This window comes from Lathyrus oleraceus, chromosome 5 (assembly GCF_024323335.1).
Source record: "Lathyrus oleraceus cultivar Zhongwan6 chromosome 5, CAAS_Psat_ZW6_1.0, whole genome shotgun sequence".
NCBI lineage: Eukaryota > Viridiplantae > Streptophyta > Magnoliopsida > Fabales > Fabaceae > Lathyrus > Lathyrus oleraceus.
This window is the reverse complement of record NC_066583.1, coordinates 528,990,266-529,011,437: the sequence shown is the minus strand read 5'-3', so window position 1 is coordinate 529,011,437 and position 21,172 is coordinate 528,990,266. Positions and strand designations below refer to the sequence as shown.

Sequence of the window (21,172 nt, the reverse complement as noted above, 5' to 3'; positions counted from 1 at the left end):
CAAAATTTTACAAAATTGACTTAATTAACCAAGATTTACATTACTTATCAATCCCATTAAAATAAAACAAATAAATTTTTTACCTTTTTCATGCTTGTAACACCCCTTAAGCTCTTCATAGACGCTTATCTTTGGACCTTCATCAACAACATACATAATTAAGTTACTGTAACAACAAAATTTAATCATACACCAAATGCATTCATACGAAGAGTGGTTATAAAAATTCATCATATGGATGTTTTTCCTAAAATCTTTTATCAGTTTCATGCACAAATTTAATTCACCCAATTCTTAAACAAAGTTGATAAACAAATAAATTGATGTTGATTTCAAGGTTCATACTTGGTGGATTAGGATTTGGTTCATCGACCACCACTGCAGAGATGAGAATCACACCAGCCAGAAGTATGAGAAAATTAAAAGATTTGAAATTAATCATTCTAAATAAATAATTAGAAAACAAAATGATACTTGAAAAAAGGATGGAAGAAAATGTTCTTACGACACTCTTATTTAGAGAGCCTCAAAAGTATCATCAAATTAAATGCTATTAATAATATGGGGCCTTATCTTTAACACTATTTTTTGTCACCATATTAAATTTAAGATTCATCCAATTTTGTTGAAGAAGATATGAAAAAGGACATGTAAAAAGGCATCTAAGTTAAGGTTGATGACAAAATGAAAGTTTAAGAATCCATGAAAATTGTAACTTGCTTGGGAAGAAAAATAAAATGAGATTACAAAGTTGAGTAGGGCGGTGGCAATGTTTTTTTTAATTCTATCTTATTGTTTGGCTAAGAAAAATTAGTTACAACCTTGGTTAATTTTTATTTTTCATTCTCTCTTTTTTTAAAAGAAACATTATGTGAGGACTAGTCAATTGATAATGCTAATATTATTATATTAGATGTTTTTATTTGTCATTTTGTATACATTTTAAAAAGAAGAATATATTAATGTGTTTATTTTAAGAAATGTTATAAAAATATTTTTTGTTTAATTTAAATAAGTATATGATATTTATCAATATTTTTGTTAGTCCTATACTTTTTGTTTAGTTTTAATCACTTAAATTATATGTCATTTTGGTTTTTGATCTTGCAAAATTTATTTATATTAATCTCTGAAATGTGGTAATATTTATTTAAGTCTTTATGATAATAAAATTATAGAACTAAAATTAAATATGCTACCTACAAAAGATGTAGAACAAAATAACAATGATCTAAAACTAAATAAAAGAAAATATATATTTGTAGAGACTAAATATATATTTAAATATTTATTTATTTTTTATTTTTTATAGATAGATGCATCTCACTCATTATCTTCATTTTTTTGTTGAATTAAGAGCATTCTGACATCAAGGGAATAGCTAAATGTCTCGATTATGTTGGTACTACTAGCTACCCTTGTCTTTTGTCCATAGCTCAAATAAAATAAAAATAAAATGAACATTATGTACATGAGGCCATTGTACCAAAACCCCGAAGAAAATGAATAGTAAAAAGTAATCTACGAAAAAACGGTAATAGGGAAGACCTAACTTATCCCTCATAAAGGTATTTCGTCAATTAGAATCACCAGTTCTGCAATAAAGATGAAATTTGAATTATGAGAATTCGAGTAATTCTTTAAGAATAGATGATGTTAATCACTTATAAGGTTCAGAAATACGTTAAATACGTAAGAACTTTTTAACTTATTTTACATGCAATCATGACAAAAAAAACTAATTTACCTATAAAAAGCATTAGAACAACTTTTTGGACTTTTCTAGTATGTATTAATAAAAAACATGTAAAAAGAAATTGGAAATCATAAAGCATGGCACAAAGGTATAGCCAAAACAAAGTTTCAGCCAAGACGGGCTCGTTGAGTCGTGACTATGGTCACGCCCAGCAAAATCAGGAAGTTATAAGACTTTAAGGCTAAGTTACTTCATGGTGAAGGAAGGGTCGCTTCGTTGATCGAGAGAGCGGTGCTCCCAGTGCCAAAGTGGGAATATGGCCAACTGTAGCCCTAACTGGGAGTTTCTTACCCTAAAATAAAAGCAGGCTCGCTGGTCAAGAGGACAACGCGCCCAACGAAACTCTTGTTTCATCAATAATAAATAGGGGTTCCCAATAAAATTTTAGGGGAGTTTTGGTGGATTGAGGTAGTATAGAATTGGAGTAGGTTCACATTGGTGTCTAACATGAGTATAAGAGTGGGAGGTTTAAGTCGGGAATGCTGCTCAGGTGATATGGCAGATAAACTTCAAAGATTATCTTTGCGGGATTATCAAAACAACTATGATGAGTAAGCGTAGCTAAAAATATCTTTGTTGGATCTAGATGTAGTCATTATATTCCAGTACTGAATAGTTCACGGAGTTCTATGTAAGTTTATTCAAGATTTAATATTGATGGAACTTTGTTCTTAATACATGTTTCAGATTTGCTACCTAAAACTTGTTTTCATGGTGTGACTTGACATTTGAAAGGTGTTGGTCATTGTCATACCCAAAATTTTGACCCGATTTACTTTATCCATCTTAGTCTTTTAAAACCATAGTTTCCATTATGGTAGGTCCAGTGCATAAGTGCCTTGTATCACTCTCAATTCACCTAAGCTATCATCTGAGGCCATGTTCCCTCTAAGTCATTCATGAGTAAGTCATATGATCAAATCGAATGACCTAAAAGTCAAAGGAGGATCATTTTGACTTTTATCCTCTTTTTTAAGTTCACTAGCACATAAAGAGTTTTTTATTTTTTGTTGCTAATATTACTATTTTTGGTCATTGTGATTATTTAGCAAAATTAGTAATTTTATTATTAATTATTATTTATTATTTAGATTATTATTAAGTATTATCATTAAATTATTATCTATTAGTATTATTATTTATTAGTATAGGATTATTGTTTATTTAGTATTATTTGGATATTATTATTACTATTATTATTATTATTATTATTATTATTTATAATTAATAACATTATTATTAGTATTTTTAATTATCATTTTTTAATATTAAGTAGAGTGCCTTTTTATTTTTCTCTTTTTAGACTTATTATTTTCTCAACAACGTTTCTATCATTTTTTCTCTAATATTATTTTTGTTATTATAATGAGTCAACAAAGTTAAACAAAAGCCCAAAAGTCTAAAATCATAAAAAACCTAAAGTAGCATGAACAATGGAATCAAAAAGGCTCAAATCAAATCAAAAAGTAAAAATATAATCTTTTCATTGATGTGGAACTTCTATTACGTTTCAATATGTGAAGACTAAAAATTACTTCCAAAACTTACTAATCTAATCAATCAGACATGAAAACCTAAACCTAATTTTCACTATAAATAACAAAGCTTTTTTTACAATTCTTCATTCACAAATTCTAACCCTAAGTTGTTGTTCTTCACCCTAAAGAACAACTACAACTAATTCCCTAAACTTTTGCTCCAACCGCTCCATCAGGATTCCATAAGCCAGACCTTGCATCAAAAGGAAAAAGAAAGACATCCAGAAGGAAGAATTGAAAGTCGAAGAGAGGAGCATTAAAAATAAAGAAAAATCAAAGGAAAGATATTACCTTTTCACTGGGGAAAGTATTATCCTTGAGTTTCATAAAAGTTGTGGTTTTTATTGTAGTTATGTAGATTGTTTTATGTTTACATGTTTCTCTAGTATGATTTAGGTATAGGAAAGGTTTGGTTTGGGTTAAAACAGAAGGTGATTTTAGGGTTTTAGGGTTTGAGATTTTTTGGCTTGATGTTGTTGTTTTGAGGGTAGATTAAGATTTAAGAAGCTCTGATCTAAGGTTTGGAAAAGGGAGGGTAGATTTGGAATGGGTTAGGTATGGTTCTGGGTTGATTTAGGTTTAGAGGGGTAAGGTTGAAGAAGAAGATGAAGGTTTTGGGTAGTTAGGTTTCCTGGACTTAGCTTTATGGTTCATGTTAATATTCTTAGGGTTCATAGGAATCTGGGTTTAGATTGAAGGTTAGGGTTAGGGTTCATGTTTTAGGTTTTGGGTTCTTGGGGTTTTGGGTTTCTAAAGCCTAAGGCTCATGTTTGGTTGAAGATTTGGGTTAGTGTACATCATCTTGATGAACATCGGTTGAAAGGAATGGTCGAGTAAAGGTTGTTAGGGTGGAAGCACCAGCGGAGGCGATTTCTAGCTGGAGGTTTTTAAGAGAGGGGGAAGAGCCTTGGGGTGGTGGTCTTAGAGAGAGGGAAAAGGGCGTAGAAAGAAGAGGGAAAGGGGATTATATAGAGAAAAAAAGATAAGGAAATGAGAGTTTGTGAAGAGAGTTTCATTTATATACTCTCATCACCTTGTTGCAGATGAACAACACGTGGCTTCTCCTGGCCACTCAAATTAGTTGACCATTGACCTTCCCATGCACTTCCAACCACCCTTGTTATCAAAAACCTTCAATCACGTCCTTGTAATCAGATCCATTGGCCTACGTTGTCCAGGTTTTTTTAGTATTTATTTATTTTATTTTCCATTTTTATCTATTTTCTTCTTTCTGTCTAGGATTGCACCCATTGATTCTCACACCCTCTAGTGTTGCTTAAAGTCCAATATCCCCACTAAATTTGCCCGCCTCCTAATTCTATTTTATTTTCTTATTTATTATTATTTTTATTATTTATTTTTATTTTTAAGTTAGTCATTTAGTGTTTTCTTAAAATTGTGCTTAGGTGTTAATTAATTTAATTAATTGTTTGCTAGTTACAAAAACGATCCTTTTTTATTTAATTTAAAACAAAAGTTTTTCATTTTAATTTTCATTTTATATTAGTTGGTTAATGATGAAGAATGATGAATAATATTTCCCATGGTTGGTGGATACATATACACCATGTCCCTGAGTAATTGATTAGTTAGCGCTCTCTACATCGATCGATTACTTAGAACCAAAACACTTAAAATCAAACACCACTCATCAAACCTTTTATGTGCCCTTGTACACCATTCCAAAAATATTTTTCATAAAAGGATAGTTCAAGTTATTTTCAACGCAAAACAAAAAAAAGCGCTTAAGCCTCCATCGTGCGACCATACAAGTCGACGTTTGAACGTAAGAATGACTTAAATTGTATTATGTAAAAGCAACCAACACACAAACTTTTTTTTAAACTATGATGCTCTTATTTTCTCATTACACAATGAGAATACGTAGGCACGAAGTTTTGAAACCTTGGCGAGCATAATAATTAAATAAAATTTTTTCCATTGTAAGTAATTTCTTTTTGTAAACACTCGAATAAAAATAAAATAAGATAAATAGACCCTTAACAAATACTAAACCTTATAACTTTAGGAGGTTCCCGTTGAGTACAACGAATGTGAGGGCTGTTAATACCTTCCCCCTGCATAACCGATTCCCGAACCCTAATTTGGTTACGATGATCATCTTATCATTTTCTTTCCCTTACATTTTTATCGTCATTTTCTCTTTTCTTAAGAATAAATAGAGAACAGTGTCGACTCTGTTAGTCCTTACACGAGTATTTGATGTGCTTCGCGAGATCATATTTTTTGATATGCGACAGCTGGCGACTCTGGTTGGGAATATCCCTAAAGAAAGTTAAGCCTACCATTTAGTTCTAGGGTTGTTTGTTTTGTTTGTTTATTTGTTTTATTTTTATCTTATTTATTTGTTTTGATATTTTTATTTATTTTATTTCCTTATTATTTCATACCTTTGTTCTCCCCTAAATCTAAATCCATGTGTCTCCAAATCACACCACTCAACTGAACATAAATGTATCAGTATTAGTAATGTTCAAATTGTGATGATATCAATTAGATCCTCAATATTGATTTCTGTTATACTGGTAATAATAGTTCAAAGGTGTCTTCTTGGAAAGGAATCAGATATGGAGTCTGATCTAAATCAATGGTATTATATTAATGGAGGAGCTAAATGGATTGGACTTGAATATGTTCAGGAAATTCAACATCTCAGGTAAGTCATTCTCCCTTAAGAAACGAGTGTTGCAAGCTACGAAGAATCTAAGTGATCAGTAAATTATTGGTAGAGGAACACATGGTATTATGTAGAAACTATGATTCATCAAAAAATTTGTGTTGTAAAGAAGTTTGAATTTGGACGGAACAAGTAAAAGCGGTTAAATATCATGCACAACGAAATTGAACTCCTTATGATCTTTAGACATCAAAACCTAATCAAATATGATGGCTACTAGATTATGTTTATTTGGGTGGTTATATCTTGAAAAGCATCAGTGCATATTCAGTTTATGATAGAGATCTGAGTAGAAGTCATAAGGAAAAAGGGGAATTATGTCCCACATTGTTTTTTTCATAAACAATTTTAGTGTTTATAAAAGTCAACAATGTATTATTCAATGTCTTCTTGGGCACGAGTTTGAAAAGGATTTTGTCATGAATTGGGCTTAGGCCCAATAATTCTTTTCAAAATTTTAATTAATTAATTTCTAAAAATATTAATTGAAATAATTAATTATTAATTTATTCTATAAAAAATATTAATTAATAAATTATCCTAGTCATCAATGATATATCATTCAAAACTATTTTTTATCTGAATCATCAATTTCATGTATGTAAAAGTGGAGGGGGACCATAAAAATCCAAAGACCATCAAAATTAAGGGACCAGAATCACTGGTTTTGTAATAGGGGGAACAATTGTTTAAAACGCTCAAACTAAGGGGATCAAAAGTGCATTTAAGCCTTTTTTTTTTACAATAGCAAGTATATGTTAGGGGTTAAGAGATGGTATGTCAAATGAGAGGGAGATTTTGGAAAGTGAACGGTGCACTGTAGCTGTTATTGGTTCAATTCTTTAATTTATTCAATTTCTGTTTGTCCCAAAAAAGAGGTGACGTGGATTGCAAAATTGAGGTCCTCTTTTTTCAGCACTTATTAACTTATATATGCTAGGGTTTTCTATTTTTATTAAATATCCAACATGCTCTTATTGAGTGAAAATTATGTAAAAATAGTTGCAAATAAATTAAATCAAATTAAATTACATTAATCTAAATAATCAAAATCAACTCGAAACAAAAACATTGAAAATTCAATTTACTTATTTCAAACATTTTGACAAAAAAATAATAAATGACTTAAATTGAATAAAAGTTGAGCGCAAAAATGCTCGAAAAATTAAACTAAATGCACAAAAATGATCAGTGTGAAATAAACTTCTCATAAACATACAGATTTTGATCAAATTTTAAAATAAAAAAATATTGGTTAAAAGGCTTAGACTAATCAAAATGTGATTGAAAAAGTAATCGAAAAAATAAAACGAACACGCCATGTTAAACTACACGAATTATAGATTAATAAAATTGACATCTACAAGCTCGATTTTAAAATTTATGCTCGCTAATTTCACGTTCATTTGAGAATCAATTCAATCGGTATATAGATGATGCGAATGTCATGATAAAGATGTCGACTTATTGAAGGAAGGACAAAATTGGGGTATGACAGGGAAATTGTGAGCTTCTTCCAATATCACATTTCTCAACTCTGAATCAATTGGCACATATAATCTCTGATTTAACAAAAGGACTTCATCACTTGGTTGGGTGAAGCCTGGATGGTTAGCTCTAACTTGCAACTCGACATCCATTAAGTGTCATTGGCTTATTCTTCCTCTCATGTCACATTTGATATTCAAGTTACTAACCAAGAGAAAATATGTAGAGAAATGAGGTTTCTCTTTAGTTTAAGTTTTATAATACCATTAGAACATATTGATTTGCCCTTGCACATGGCCCCTTATTACTAATGATCGACACTCACCTCTAATCAAGTGCTTAGAGTTAGGTTAGGACAACTAATTCTTCATCAATTAACCAATTAGACACTAAGCACAATTAGGAAAAGAATATGGGTGTTACAAATAATAATAATAATAATAATAATAATAATAATAATAATAATAATAATAATAATAATAACAATATCAATTAATCAATTTATAAAATATTTACGCGGGTAAAATTTTACCGTAATTAAATAAAATGACGATAATAAATTTTTGTCTTCAAAATTAGAATAATTAATTTCCGATGAAATTCATGTGTTTTAATTTATAATATAGAAAAGGAAAAAACCCATAGCTTCTAGACAACATATTGAACTTCTTATTTATCTAGACTCACTAATTTTAAATTATTGTATATCAAATGTCGAACTCCACTTAACAAAAATTAAAGTGCACAACATATAATTCCAATGTTTGGTTTTTAATGAAATTCATGAAATCAAATAATAAGAACACAAATGGGTTTTGATAAATTTATACAAAATAATCTCGAGTTACAAGTTTTACCGATCAAAGAATGATTTAGATCGATAGATCGATAAGAAATGATACTTGTGTTATGCTCCACATCAACGAACAATATCGATTTTAGTTAAGTTTAGATATTTGTATGGATTTTTTAGTATTTGAGAATTTTGATTCAAGTTCTAGTTTCAACTACTAATTTAGATGAATAAAAATTAGAATTAGAATTCTTTTTATATACTAAATCTATGATTTCAGATGATAAAAGTTTCAAATTCAAATTCCTTGAAGAGCATATGTTTGGTATGGCGTTAGTTACGTTAAACGTGCATTTGAAATGATATTTTGGTGAAAACAAATTGTGCTATTCAAGCAAAAGCTACATTCACTTAGTCTGCTTGCACATCCATTTAATTAATTATATATTATTTTTTTGTTTTATTACTTTCATGACACTCCTTTTTTCTTACCATAAAATGTAAGTGAAATTAAAGTATAAGATCATATTGGTAACTAAAAAATGTAAATAATTTTCCCCCCAAAACAACTGGATCTTTAACTCCCGTTCAGGATCCTCGAGGCAATGATTTTGTGCGAATATTAGTTTCGCCTTGCTTAGTATATATACTTTACTGTTAAAATTTTCAAACAACAAATTAGAAATTTGAGTCTATTATGCACCCATCATTATCTTATATTTTTATTTATGTCATTCAATGTTAGTTTTTATATTTTTATTTATGAATCATGATGATTTGATACTTCGGAATATTTATATACATTACTTAATTAAGAAGGGTGAAGGGAATATATAATATAATAAACAAATTTTTAGGGATTTCATGACCCATTAGAATTGATTGATTTTTTTTTTAAAATAATATTGAGTGAATTGCAAAGATACTAATAATATTAAAGGTATATTATTTGAACACTTTTTAATTAGAGTATTTAAGTATTGTTTGTATTTATCAATAGGTATTTATGAACAAAACATATAATGAATTATGGGAACTTTCCATGATGGTGATTATTATTATTATTATTATTATTATTATTATTATTATTATTATTATTATTATTATTATTATTATTATTACTATCAACATCTCAATATTTTTTATTCATAATTCATGAACTACACATAAAGAGAAACAATACTATAATTATGACATATAAGGATAAAAGAAATTTGAATGGAGTTTATATTCTATTTTTATATTTGCCATAAATCATAGAAGTCTCATGTACCATTGCATTAATAACCTCCTTCTTCTCATTTGCTTCCACCACCTTCTCCACTTTCATTGTCGTCACGTCTACTTCCACCACCGGATCCATGGCCACTACCTCCACCACCATAATCTCCTATGTTACCTCTACCACTTCCACCACCATAATCTCTTCCGCTACCAGTTCCTTTACCACCACCTGCTCCACCTCCATAATCTCCCCATTTACCACAACCTTCTCCACTTTCACCACTAGCTCCACAACCATAATCTCCTTTGCTACCACTTCCACATTCACTTCCACCACCATAAACTCCTTTACTACCACCGCCTTTGCCACCACCATAATCTCCTCCACCTTCATTGCCTTTACCAGCACCACTTGCTCCACCACTATAATCTCCTCCAATTCTACTGCCTTTATCACCACATTCTCTTCCTTTTCGACTTCCACTTCCTCCACCACCATAATCTTCTCCATCACTACCACTTCCACCTCCTTTTTCCCTACCTCTCCATATGCCACCTCTACTACCTCCTCCTTGACTGACACCGCCACTAATACCACCAAATTCGCTATCACCATACTTTTCACCTCCTTGTTCCTTGCAGGTTCCATCATGAAGTGGCTCCAAAATCATTTTTCTTCCACCTAAAGTTGCAAAATTTTACAAAATTGACTTAATTAACCAAGATTTACATTACTTATCAATCCCATTAAAATAAAACATATAAATTTTTTACCTTTTTCAATGTTGTAACACCTCTTGAGCTCTTCATAGACGCTTATCTTTGGACCTTCATCAAAAACATACATAATTAAGTTACTATAACAACAAAATTTAATCATACACCAAATGCATTTATACGAAGAGTGGTTATAAAAATTCATCATATGGATGTTTTTTCCTAAAATCTTTTATCAGTTTCATGCACAAATTTAATTCACCCAAATCTTAAACAAAGTTGATAAACAAATAAATTGATGTTGATTTCAAGGTTCATACTTGGTGGATCAGGATCTGGTTCATCGGCCACCACTGCAGAGATGAGAATCACACCAGCCAGAAGTATGAGAAAAACAAAAGATTTGAAATTAATCATTCTAAATAAATAATTAGAAAACAAAATGATACTTGAAAAAAGGATGGAAGAAAATGTTCTTACAACACTCTTATTTATAGAGCCTCAAAAGTATCATCAAATTAAATGCTATTAGTAATATGGGGCCTTATCTTTAACACTATTTTTTGTCACCATATTAAATTTAAGATTCATCCAATTTTGTTGAAGAAGATATGAAAAAGGACATGTAAAAAGGCATCTAAGTTAAGGTTGATGACAAAATGAAAGTTTAAGAATCCATGAAAATTGTAACTTGTTTGGGAAGAAAAATAAAATGAGATTACAAAGTTGAGTAGGGCGGTGGCAATGTTTTTTTTTAATTCTATCTTATTGTCTGGCTAAGAAAAATTAGTTACAACCTTGGTTAATTTTTATTTTTCATTCTCTCTTTAAAAAAAACATTATGTGAGGACTAGTCAATTGATAATGCTAATATTATTATATTAGATGTTTTTATTTGTCATTTTGTATACATATGAAAAAGTAGAATATATTAATGTGTTTATTTTATGAAATCTTATAAAAATATTTTTTGTTTAAACTAAATAAGTATATGATATTTATCAATATTTATTTTAGTCTTATACTTTTTGTTTAGTTTTAATCATTTAAATCATATGTCATTTTAGGTTTCGATCTTGCAAAATTTATTTATATTAATCTCTGAAATGTAGGTAATATTTATTTAAATTATGAGATTTGAATTATGAGAATTCAAATAATTCTTTAAGGATAGATGATGTTAATCACTTATAAGGTTGAGAAATAAGTTAAATACGTAAGATCTTGCAAAACTTATATATATTAATCTGCAGTAAAGATGAAATTTGAATTATGAGAATTCGAATAATTCTTTAAGGATAGATGATGTTAATCATTTATAAGGTTGAGAAATACATTAAATACGTAAGAACTTATTAACTTATTTTACAAGCAATCATGACAAAAAAAATTGGAATAACTTTTTGGAGTTTTCTAGTATGTATTAATCAAAAACATGTAAAAAGAACTGGAAAATCATAAATCATGGCACAAAGGCGTAGCTAAAACAAAGTCCCAACAAAGTTTCAGTCAAGACAGGCTCATTGAGTCGTGACTCTGGGCACGCCCAACAAACTCAGAAAGCTATAAGACTTTAAGGCTAAGTTACTTCATGGTGAAGGAAGGGTTGCTTCGTTGATCGAGAGAGCGGTGCACCCAGTGCCAAGGGGGAATTATGGCTAACTGTAGTATTAACTAGAAGTTTCTTACCCTAAAGAAAAGCAGGCTCGATGGTCGAAAGGAAAGCGCGCCCAACGAAACTCCTATTTTATCAACAATAAATAGGGGTTCCCAATTCAATTTTAGTGGAGTTTCGGTGGATTGGGGTAGTATAGAATTGAAGTAGGTTCACATTGGTCTCCAATAAGAGAACAAGAGTGGGAGATTTATGGCAGATAAAATTCCAAGATTATCTTCCCAGGATTATCGAAACAACTACGATGAGTAAGCGTAGCTAAAAATATTTTTGTTGGATGTAGATGTAGTCATTATATTCCAGTACTAAATAGTTCATGGAGTTCTATGTAAGTTTATTCAAGATTTAATATTGATGGATCTTTGTTCTTAATACATGTTTTAGATTTGCTACCTAAGACTTGTTTTCATGGTGGGACTTGACATTTGAAAGGTGTTGTTCATTATCATAGTCCAAATTTTGACCCCATTTACTTTATCCATCTCAGTGTCTTAAAACTATAGTTTACATTAGGGTAGGTCCAATGCATGAGTGCCTTGCGTCAGTCTCAGTTCACTTGAGTTATCATCTAAGGCCATGTTCCATCTAAGTCATTCATGATTAAGTTATCTGGTCAACTCGAATAACCTAAAAGTCAAAGGAGGACCATTTTGACTTTTATCTACTTTTTTAAGTTCACTAGCACATAAAGTGTTTTTTATTTTTGTTGCTAATATTACTATTTTTGGTCATTGTGATTATCTCTTTTTTATGTTCACTGGCACATAAAGCGTTTTTATTTTTGTTGCTAATGTTACTACTTTTTGACATTGTGATTATTTAGCAAAATTAGTAATTTTATAATTAAGTATTAAGTATTATTTAGATTATTATTAATTATTATCATTAAACTACTATCTATTAGTATTATTATTTATTATTATTAGATTATTGTTTATTTAGTATTATTAGGATATTATTATTACTATTATTATTTCTAATTAATAACATTAGTATTAGTATTTTTAATTATCATTATTTAATATTAAGTAGAGTGTCTTTTTATTTTTCTCTTTTTAAACTTATTATTTTCTCAACAACGTTATTGTCATTTTTTTTCTCTATTATTATTTTGTTATTATACTGAGTCAACGAAGTTAAACAAAAGTCTAAAAGTTTAAAATTAGAACAAAACCTACAGTAGCATGAACAGTGGAATCAGAGAGGATCAAATAGAAGAAAAAAGCAAATATATAATCTTTTCATTAATATGGAATTTCTATTACATTTCAATATGGGAAGACTAACAAATTACATCCAAAACTTTCTAATCTAATCAATCTGACATAAAAACCTAAACCTAATTTTCACTATAAATAACAAAGCTTTTTTACAGTTCTTCATTCACAAATTCTAACCTTAAGTTATTGTTTTTCACCCTGAAGAACAATAACAACTAAAGTCCTAAATTTTTCTCCAATCACTCCATCAGGATTCCATAAGCCAGACCTTGCATCAAAAGGAAAAGGAAGGAGAGCCAGAAGGAAGACTAGAAAGTAGAAGATAGCAGCATTAAAAAGAAATAAAGATCAAAGGAAATATATTACCTTTTCACCAGGGAAAGTCTCATCCTTGTAGGTAGGCTTTCTTGTTGAATCTCTTCGCACGAATGGTTGAGTTTCATAAAAGTTAGGGTTTTTGTTGTAGTTATGGGGATTGTTTTATGTTTACATGTTGCTCTAGTATGATTTAGGTTTAGGAAAGGTTCGACTTGTGTTCAAACAGAAGATGATTTTGAGGTGTTATGGTTTGAGATTTTTTGGCTTGATGTTGTTGTTTTGAGGGTGGATTAATATTTAAGAAGCTCTTATATAAGGTTTGGAAAAGGGTAGGGTGGATTTGGAATGGGTTACGTATGGTTCTGGGTTGATTTAGGTTTAGAGGTTAATGGTTGAAGAAGAAGATGAAGGTTCTGGGTAGTTAGGGTTCTTGGAGTTAGGTTTATGGTTCATGTTAATATTGTTAGGGTTCTTAGGAATATGGGTTTAGATTGAAGGTCAGGGTTAGGGTTCGTTAGGGTTCATGTTTTAGGTGTATGGTTCTTAGGGTTCTGGGTTTCAAAAGCCTAAGGTTCATGTTTGGTTGAATATCTGGGTTAATGTTCATCATCTTGATGAACACCGGTTGAAAGGGATGGTCTATTAAAGGTTGCCAGGGTGGAACCACCGGCAGAGGCGATTTTCAGCTCGAGGTGTTTTAGAGATATGGGAGAGCCCTGGGGTGGTGGTCTTAGAAAGAGGGAAAAGGGAGTAGAAATAAGAGATATGGGGGATTAGAGAGAGAAAGAAGAGAAGGAAATGAGAGTTTCTCAAGAGAGTTTCGTTTATATACTCTCATCATCTCGTTGCAGATGAGCAACATATGGCTTCTCCTGGCCACTCAGATAAGATGACCATTGACTAGTCCCATGCGCTGCCAACCACCCTTGTTATCAAAAACCTTCAATCACATCAATATGATCAGTTGACTCCCAGGAGGAATCTTGACTTCTCTTTGTAATCAGATTTAGTGGCCCATGTTTGCCAAGTTTTTTTTCCATTTTTTTTATTTTCTCCTTTCTGTCTGGGATTTTGAAAGTTGGGCCTAATGCCCATTGCTTCTCACACCCTCCAATGTTGCTTAAAGTCCAATATCCCCACTGAATTTGCACCCCCTCCTAATTCTATTTTATTTTCTTATTTCTTATTATTTTTATTATTTATTTGTATTTTTAAGTTAGTCATTTAGTGTTTTTTTTAAAATTGTGCTTAAGTGTTAATTAGTTTAACTAATTGTTAGCTAGTTACAAAAACTGTCCTTTTTTATTTAATTTAAAACAATTTTTTTTTCATTTTAATTCTAATTTTAATTAGTTGGTTAATGATAAAGAATGATGAATAATATTTCCCTTTATTTTATAAGTTCAAACAACCAATCATAATCCTTCTTCTTATTTAAAATCAATTTTAAAAATATATATATAATATTCCTTCTTATATTCAAATTAATAAAATAAATACAAAATAAGATTTTTTTTCTCAACTTGTAAATAATTCATATTGGTAATATCATCAAACTACTTTTATAAGTTAAATTAAATCAATATTTTTTACAAATGGGAGGTGGATACACATCCACCATGTCCCTGAGTAATTGATTGGTTAGCGCTCTCTGCATTGATCAATTACTTAGAACCAAAACACATAAAATCAAACACCATTCATCAAACCTCTTATGTGCCCTTGTGCACCATTCCAACAATCTTTTTCATAAAAGGATAATCCGAGTAATTTTCAACGCAAAACAAAACAAGCGCTTAAGCCTCCATAGGGCTAGCATTCAAGACGACGTTTGAATGCAAGAATGACTTAAATTCTATCATATAAAAGCAACCAACACACAAACTTTTTTTACGAACTACAATGCTCTGATTTTCTTATTGCATAATTAGAATACATAGGCACGAAGTTTTGAAACCTTGGCAAGTAGAATAATTAAAAACACTTGTTCCATTGTAAATAATTTCTTTTTGTAAACACTCGAATAAAAATAAAATAAAATAAATAGACCCTTAACAAATAATCAACCTTAGAACTTTATGATGTTCTCGTTGAGTACAATAGATGTGAGGGATGACCATCTTATCCTTTTTTTTTCCTTACTATTTTATCATCGTTTTCCCTTTTCTTAGGAATAAATACAGAACGGTGGCGACTCTGTCAGTCCATCCGCGAGCATTCAATGCGCTTCACGAGATCATATTTTTTGAGATGCGACGGCTGACGACTCTACTGGGGAATTTTCCTAAAGAGAGTCAAGTCTACCCTTTAGTTCTAGGGTTGTTTGTTTTGTTTATTTATTTATTTATTTATCTTATTTCTTTGTTTGTCTTTATTTATTTATTTTATTACTTTATTATTTCATACCTTTGTTCTTAACACTCTTCGGTTTTTTCATTTCTGTTTGAGAGCAAGCTCTATATTCGAGTTTGACGAGATGAAACATAAGTTTATGTAAGGGGTTTGTCCTATTTTGGCCACTGCGGATTCTTATCTCATGGGCTTTTTAACGAGGGCTCTGTCTAGAATAGATCATTTCAAAGAGTTTGTCATGAGTTGGCTAGCCCATCTTCATGATGAAACTTTGAATTTGATCCATGACTCTAGGGATCTCTTCTAGAACCCGAACACGAGACTTCTTTTATATGAAGGCTCTCTAAGGGGAACCCTATTGAAATTTTATCATGGAAGGGTTATGCCATATCATGATGAAATTCCACATGTGGTCCAAAACCTTGCGCATGTTGAAATTTTATCATGGAAGGGTTACGCCCTATCATGATGAAATTCCATGTATGGTATGTAACTGTAGGTGTATTCTCACACAACCAAATGAAATCCTAGAACATGCCTTGTGAAGGGGTTGGGTAGAAAAACCTAGGACCTTTTATAGAAGCCCTCCGTCAGGTTGTTCTATTCACATATATGTCCTACATCAAAATTTGCATGACATATCATATCATTTGCATTAAAATGGGCCTTTTTTCTCATATAATCATTACTTTGTGGGGAATTTTAAAGTTTGTTGTAGGTACCTTTTAGAGATGGACTCAGATAAGAGAAAGAACATTCAAATTAACGCACAAGTACCTAACATATAAAGTTCGAAGGTTCTCCGAGATTAAATGCATGGCTCTATTCAAAGAAGGTTTGTACTCAGATATGGGAAGGTACTCGACCTCCTAAAGGTCCCTATGAAGGTGGAATCATTGTCATGAAATGTATTATCTGTAGTAGTGTATCTTTCCTCGTATGGGACTCTAACCCACTTGAAGGTCAACTAATCCTTTATGGGACTCAAACCCATTAATGAGACTCAAAACCATTTGTGAGGCACGAACCAATGGTTCCTACATACCAATCCTACTTCACATAAGCATCTCAATTGGGATGTTCATGATCAAGGGTTATTTCTGAATACATGATTAGGTTCACATGAACATGATTTCACTCATCAATCACTAGGTGATCACATTCACCAATTCTCATATCATCATAACATGTTCCATACAAAGCCTATTAATTCATAATTCTAGCAGCTACTCATTTGTGATACACACCGAGGTACCTTCGCGTCCAAGCATCACACTTAAGTCATCTTCATAACCTAAGTTGTTATTACTAGTTCATTCACCTAGTTATTAACCTAGATTCACCTCACTCAACATCATAAGTTAATTCAGTTATTATGCATTCAATTCAACCAACAATTCATAATATAATTCACAACATAAATATAATAATACATAAAACATTATGAGATACATGCATGATTCATATCTCAATAGATATAATATTGCATTATCTCTTCAAGGCATTCTATATCACGTCAATCAAAGTTATGATCCCCGTTTTATAGTGGAAATAGGAACACTTAACATTTTTCCAAGTATCAGAGCCCCTGCTTAGCGAGCTCGGGGTGAGCTTCAAGTGATGTGAGGCATAAATTTCAGACCTTTGGACTGTTCCTTGTCTCACTTAGTGAGACCCGGCGAGGCCTTTAAGCGAGCTCTCGTATAGCAAGCTCTCGTCTAGCGAGCTCCCAGTGAGACTCAGGCGAGACAAGTAAAAATGTTACATTTCCTTAAGATCAACAGTCTCGCTTAGCGAGACCTACCGAGTCCTAGCAAACATAGCAAAACATATTCTACTGCAAGCCACTGGTTTGCTCGCCTAGCGAGACATGCATAATGCATCCAACAAGGAAACATTATAGAAGGAAAGAAACATGTGTCGCAACGCGAAAAACAACCGGCGGGAAAAAGACACAGAGCCGCCACCGTGCGTTATTTATCCCAAAGGAGGGAAAGGAAACGCTCTAAGTAAACCTGAAAAAGGGAAAGGAATGGTCTTACGACCAGAGATTGCAAGGTACGGGAGTCGGTTACGCAAGGGGAAGGTATTAGCACCCCTCACGTCCGTCGTACTCGACGGGATCCACGCTCAAAAGAATAGAATAAGGTTGCTGAGAAACTGCTCAAAGAATGCACACGCACTGGAATAAGCAAATAGGTGAAAGAAGACGGAGGAAGGGGACTCGGCAGGATGTCGCATCTTGGGCCTACGTAGTTTGTCAGAAACAAACATCAGAGTCAACGTAGTTTGGGGAAATGGGGAACGGGCTCGCTAGGATATCGCATCCTATGCCTACGTATCTCATCTGGAATGAGAATCAGAGCTACCGTAGTTCGGCTAACGCACGTCGAAACAAAACACAAAACAAAGACGCTGAGACGTCAAAAGAAACTCAACAAGGAAACGGAATGCCAATAGCTGGGCTTACATCCGACTCCAAACAAAGAAACAGGAAACAGATAGCCAATCAATGGTCTTACATCTGACTCCGAACACACAAACGAAACAGGAAACCGAAGGCCAATATCTGGACTTACATCAGACTCCAAACAAACAAACACAAACGGGAAACCGAATGCCAATCGCTGGGCTTACATCAGACTCCAAACACACACACAAAGGTTATCAAATTGACAAGCTAACAGGGAGTCTGGTACTCGAACCTAAAAGCTGTCAAGCAAACACCAAGAAGACGTTGAGACGTCAAAAGAAACAAAGAGGTTGAACACACAGACTAAAAGGGAGTCGGGAACTCGGACTTAATAGCTGTCAAGCAAAACACACGCCAAAAAAGAAAAGGGTGCCCGGAGAGATCTCGCACGATCTCCTGCCTACGTACCTCATCTGGTATGAGGATCAGAGCGACGTAGTTCCCCTTAACAGGGAAAAACTGTCCTAACCAGAGACTAGGGAGATAACAACTAAAAGGGAGACTATGACTCGAGCCTAGAAGTTGTCATGCAATCCACAATAGTCCTAGGTTGAGGTATCTAAACAGATCCTAACTCGCAACGCAAGCAAGTTGAAACAGCAAATAAATAGCAAGTAAACATCACAGGTGAATAAGTATCACACACTATATGCAAACAAGCGGCTCATACAAGGCTGGGCTTTAGTCAAGGGGTCATATCAACCTCGACAAACAAGCCAACACTGGAAGGGGTGTCTGAGGCTCTTAACCACTGATATTGACCGTCAGGGTGAGCAGATGAAAGGTAATGAGGATAAGACCTCATAGCTCTTAACCCGGGCCTGGGTGAGCTCAAGACAAAGAAGGCGTGGGGATCCAGAATGTGGGACCCTACTCCACCTGACTGACTCTATATACAAAGATCTTGGGTTAGGTTTAAGAGCATCAGCACGTAGTGCGAGCTTAACGAACGAATCAAATGATTAGCAGGGGATTGATTGTTAATCCCTTCAATCTGCCAATTGCCTCTTCACTTAGGAGGACTTGAAGTACATGGCACAAATATAAACAACCATAGTCATTGCCTCTTAAGGAGGACTTCAGCCAAATGCTTGCCAAAAGAAACGACAGGGCTTCCAGACTACATGGAGTTAGAGAATGATTACCTAGGTGGTATGCCAACCACAAGCAAAGCAAAGCTCAAGGAATGAGCTAAAAGCGACTAAAGTACCTGTAAAAGAGTCAAACAGTCAGTATTCACATTCAGACACACCAAACAGTCAACAACAGTGGTTCCTCAATATGTACACAATACAAGTCAACAACTCAAATGAGTTCATCACCAATGACCCTACAACACAACCAAGGTTAGTGTACAAAGTAATTTGCATCTCATGAATTAAGATCACATCAACACTTAGAGTTAATTGCTTGAACCTGAAATACAAAGCTCAAAAGGTGAGTACAAACCACTGGTCCAAGACTAGGGTCAAAGGCAAAGCAAAAAGTCAAAACAGAAGGTTATATTCAACATGAAACACATTTAATCAAGTGAGAACATGTCCTAAAAAGGATCAAATCCAAATCAATAAGCAAAGCCATCTAAAGCGCAAAATAAGGCAAAGGCAATTACAAAGCACACAATTGGACATTAAGAGTAGAAATTCCATATTAAAACAGAAATGAATCAAATAACCATGGAAATTTTTATGTGCACACAACATGTTAAACACAAGCATCATGCAAAAAATTAGAATCAGAAAAGCTCAATTGACATGTATATGAAAATGAACAAGAGCAACATCAAAATGTGTGACACACATTGTCACACCATACATCCATGTGTCCCAAACAGAGATGGAATATGCTAAAAATGCCAAATAAAAGCTCAAATATCATGTAACATGTTAGGAATCAGCATATCAAATTTCAAAGCAATTGGCCAATTAATGAGCATTTCACAAGAGAATTGGTACAACATGTCACATTTTGCATCATGTTCAAATAACAGTTCACCATTCAAAATCCAGAAATGATAAAATCGGGAAATGGACATTATAAAATACTAGACATCAAGATGAACATGTAGGAAAAAATTGCATTCAATTTGGATCAATATTCTATTTGTTATGATTTTTTGAAGTTGGATGGAAATATTGAAATAAAAATGAAGAAAGCACATGATAATTGGAGGGAAATGAAATTGGATTGATTAATTTGAAAATATGCTATCAGCTGGAATCGAACCAGGTACATGAAAAAATAGAAGGCGCTGAAGAAATAAATCACAAAAGCGCTGCCATTGGGAATCGAATGGAGGTATGGCGCAAGGTTCCAAAATGCAACACTTCATTAATTGAAGTGGCGTTCCAGTCAGCAAAGTCCAAGCACATGTAGACAAGTCAAAGGAATCCTGGCCTATGGTTTCACTAGCAGGACGCATGCGTGGCGATGACAGGGACAAGCCCTAACGCTCAACCAGAAGCGTCTGCCACTAATCACACGCGAAGGTTGACGGTGGTTTCCACCGTCTTCCTCGTTGAGACCGGCGAGGCTACAGTAGCTTCAACAAAAAAAAAATCCAGAATCGCGCAATAAAAATACCAATCGAAAGCTCATGAGGCGTAGAACATGGATCTATCATCAACTAAGTCTAAATCATCACACATTTCATGAATCGAATGAAAACATCTTTCATGTTCAAAACTTAAAACTAACATATCTCAACCAAATCTCAACCAAATTTAAATCTATAACCATCAGAATTCTCAGCATGATGAGATCTACCTAAACATGGCAATGATTTGAAGAATTAAGAGATTCGAATTTTAACCAACCTGAAGAACAATGAACTGATTTAATGGATTCAAGTGCTCTCCAGCTCCAGATTTCCTTCCTCAACCTTGCTATGAAGTCTGGTACATGATTTGATGCTTCAATT

At 32.7% G+C, this 21,172-nt stretch overlaps 1 protein-coding gene across 6 annotated transcripts in view; it reads right to left on the bottom strand.

Annotated features, from left to right (window-relative positions):
- The window catches only part of LOC127086115 (glycine-rich protein 5), a 46,729-nt gene extending 36,056 nt beyond the window's left edge, over positions 1 to 10,673 (bottom strand). For 3 of the 6 annotated variants that reach the window (XM_051026831.1, XM_051026828.1, XM_051026827.1), the window contains exon 1: positions 10,535 to 10,657. In XM_051026831.1, the coding sequence (XP_050882788.1) occupies positions 10,535 to 10,631 (97 nt within the window). In that variant the 5' untranslated portion in view covers positions 10,632 to 10,657. Of the gene's footprint in view, positions 1 to 83; positions 138 to 9,446; positions 10,180 to 10,271; positions 10,326 to 10,534 lie in introns of those variants that run through there. The other 3 variants (XM_051026832.1, XM_051026829.1, XM_051026825.1) reach the window with 2 other exon arrangements.
- Positions 10,674 to 21,172: the final 10,499 nt, after the last annotated feature.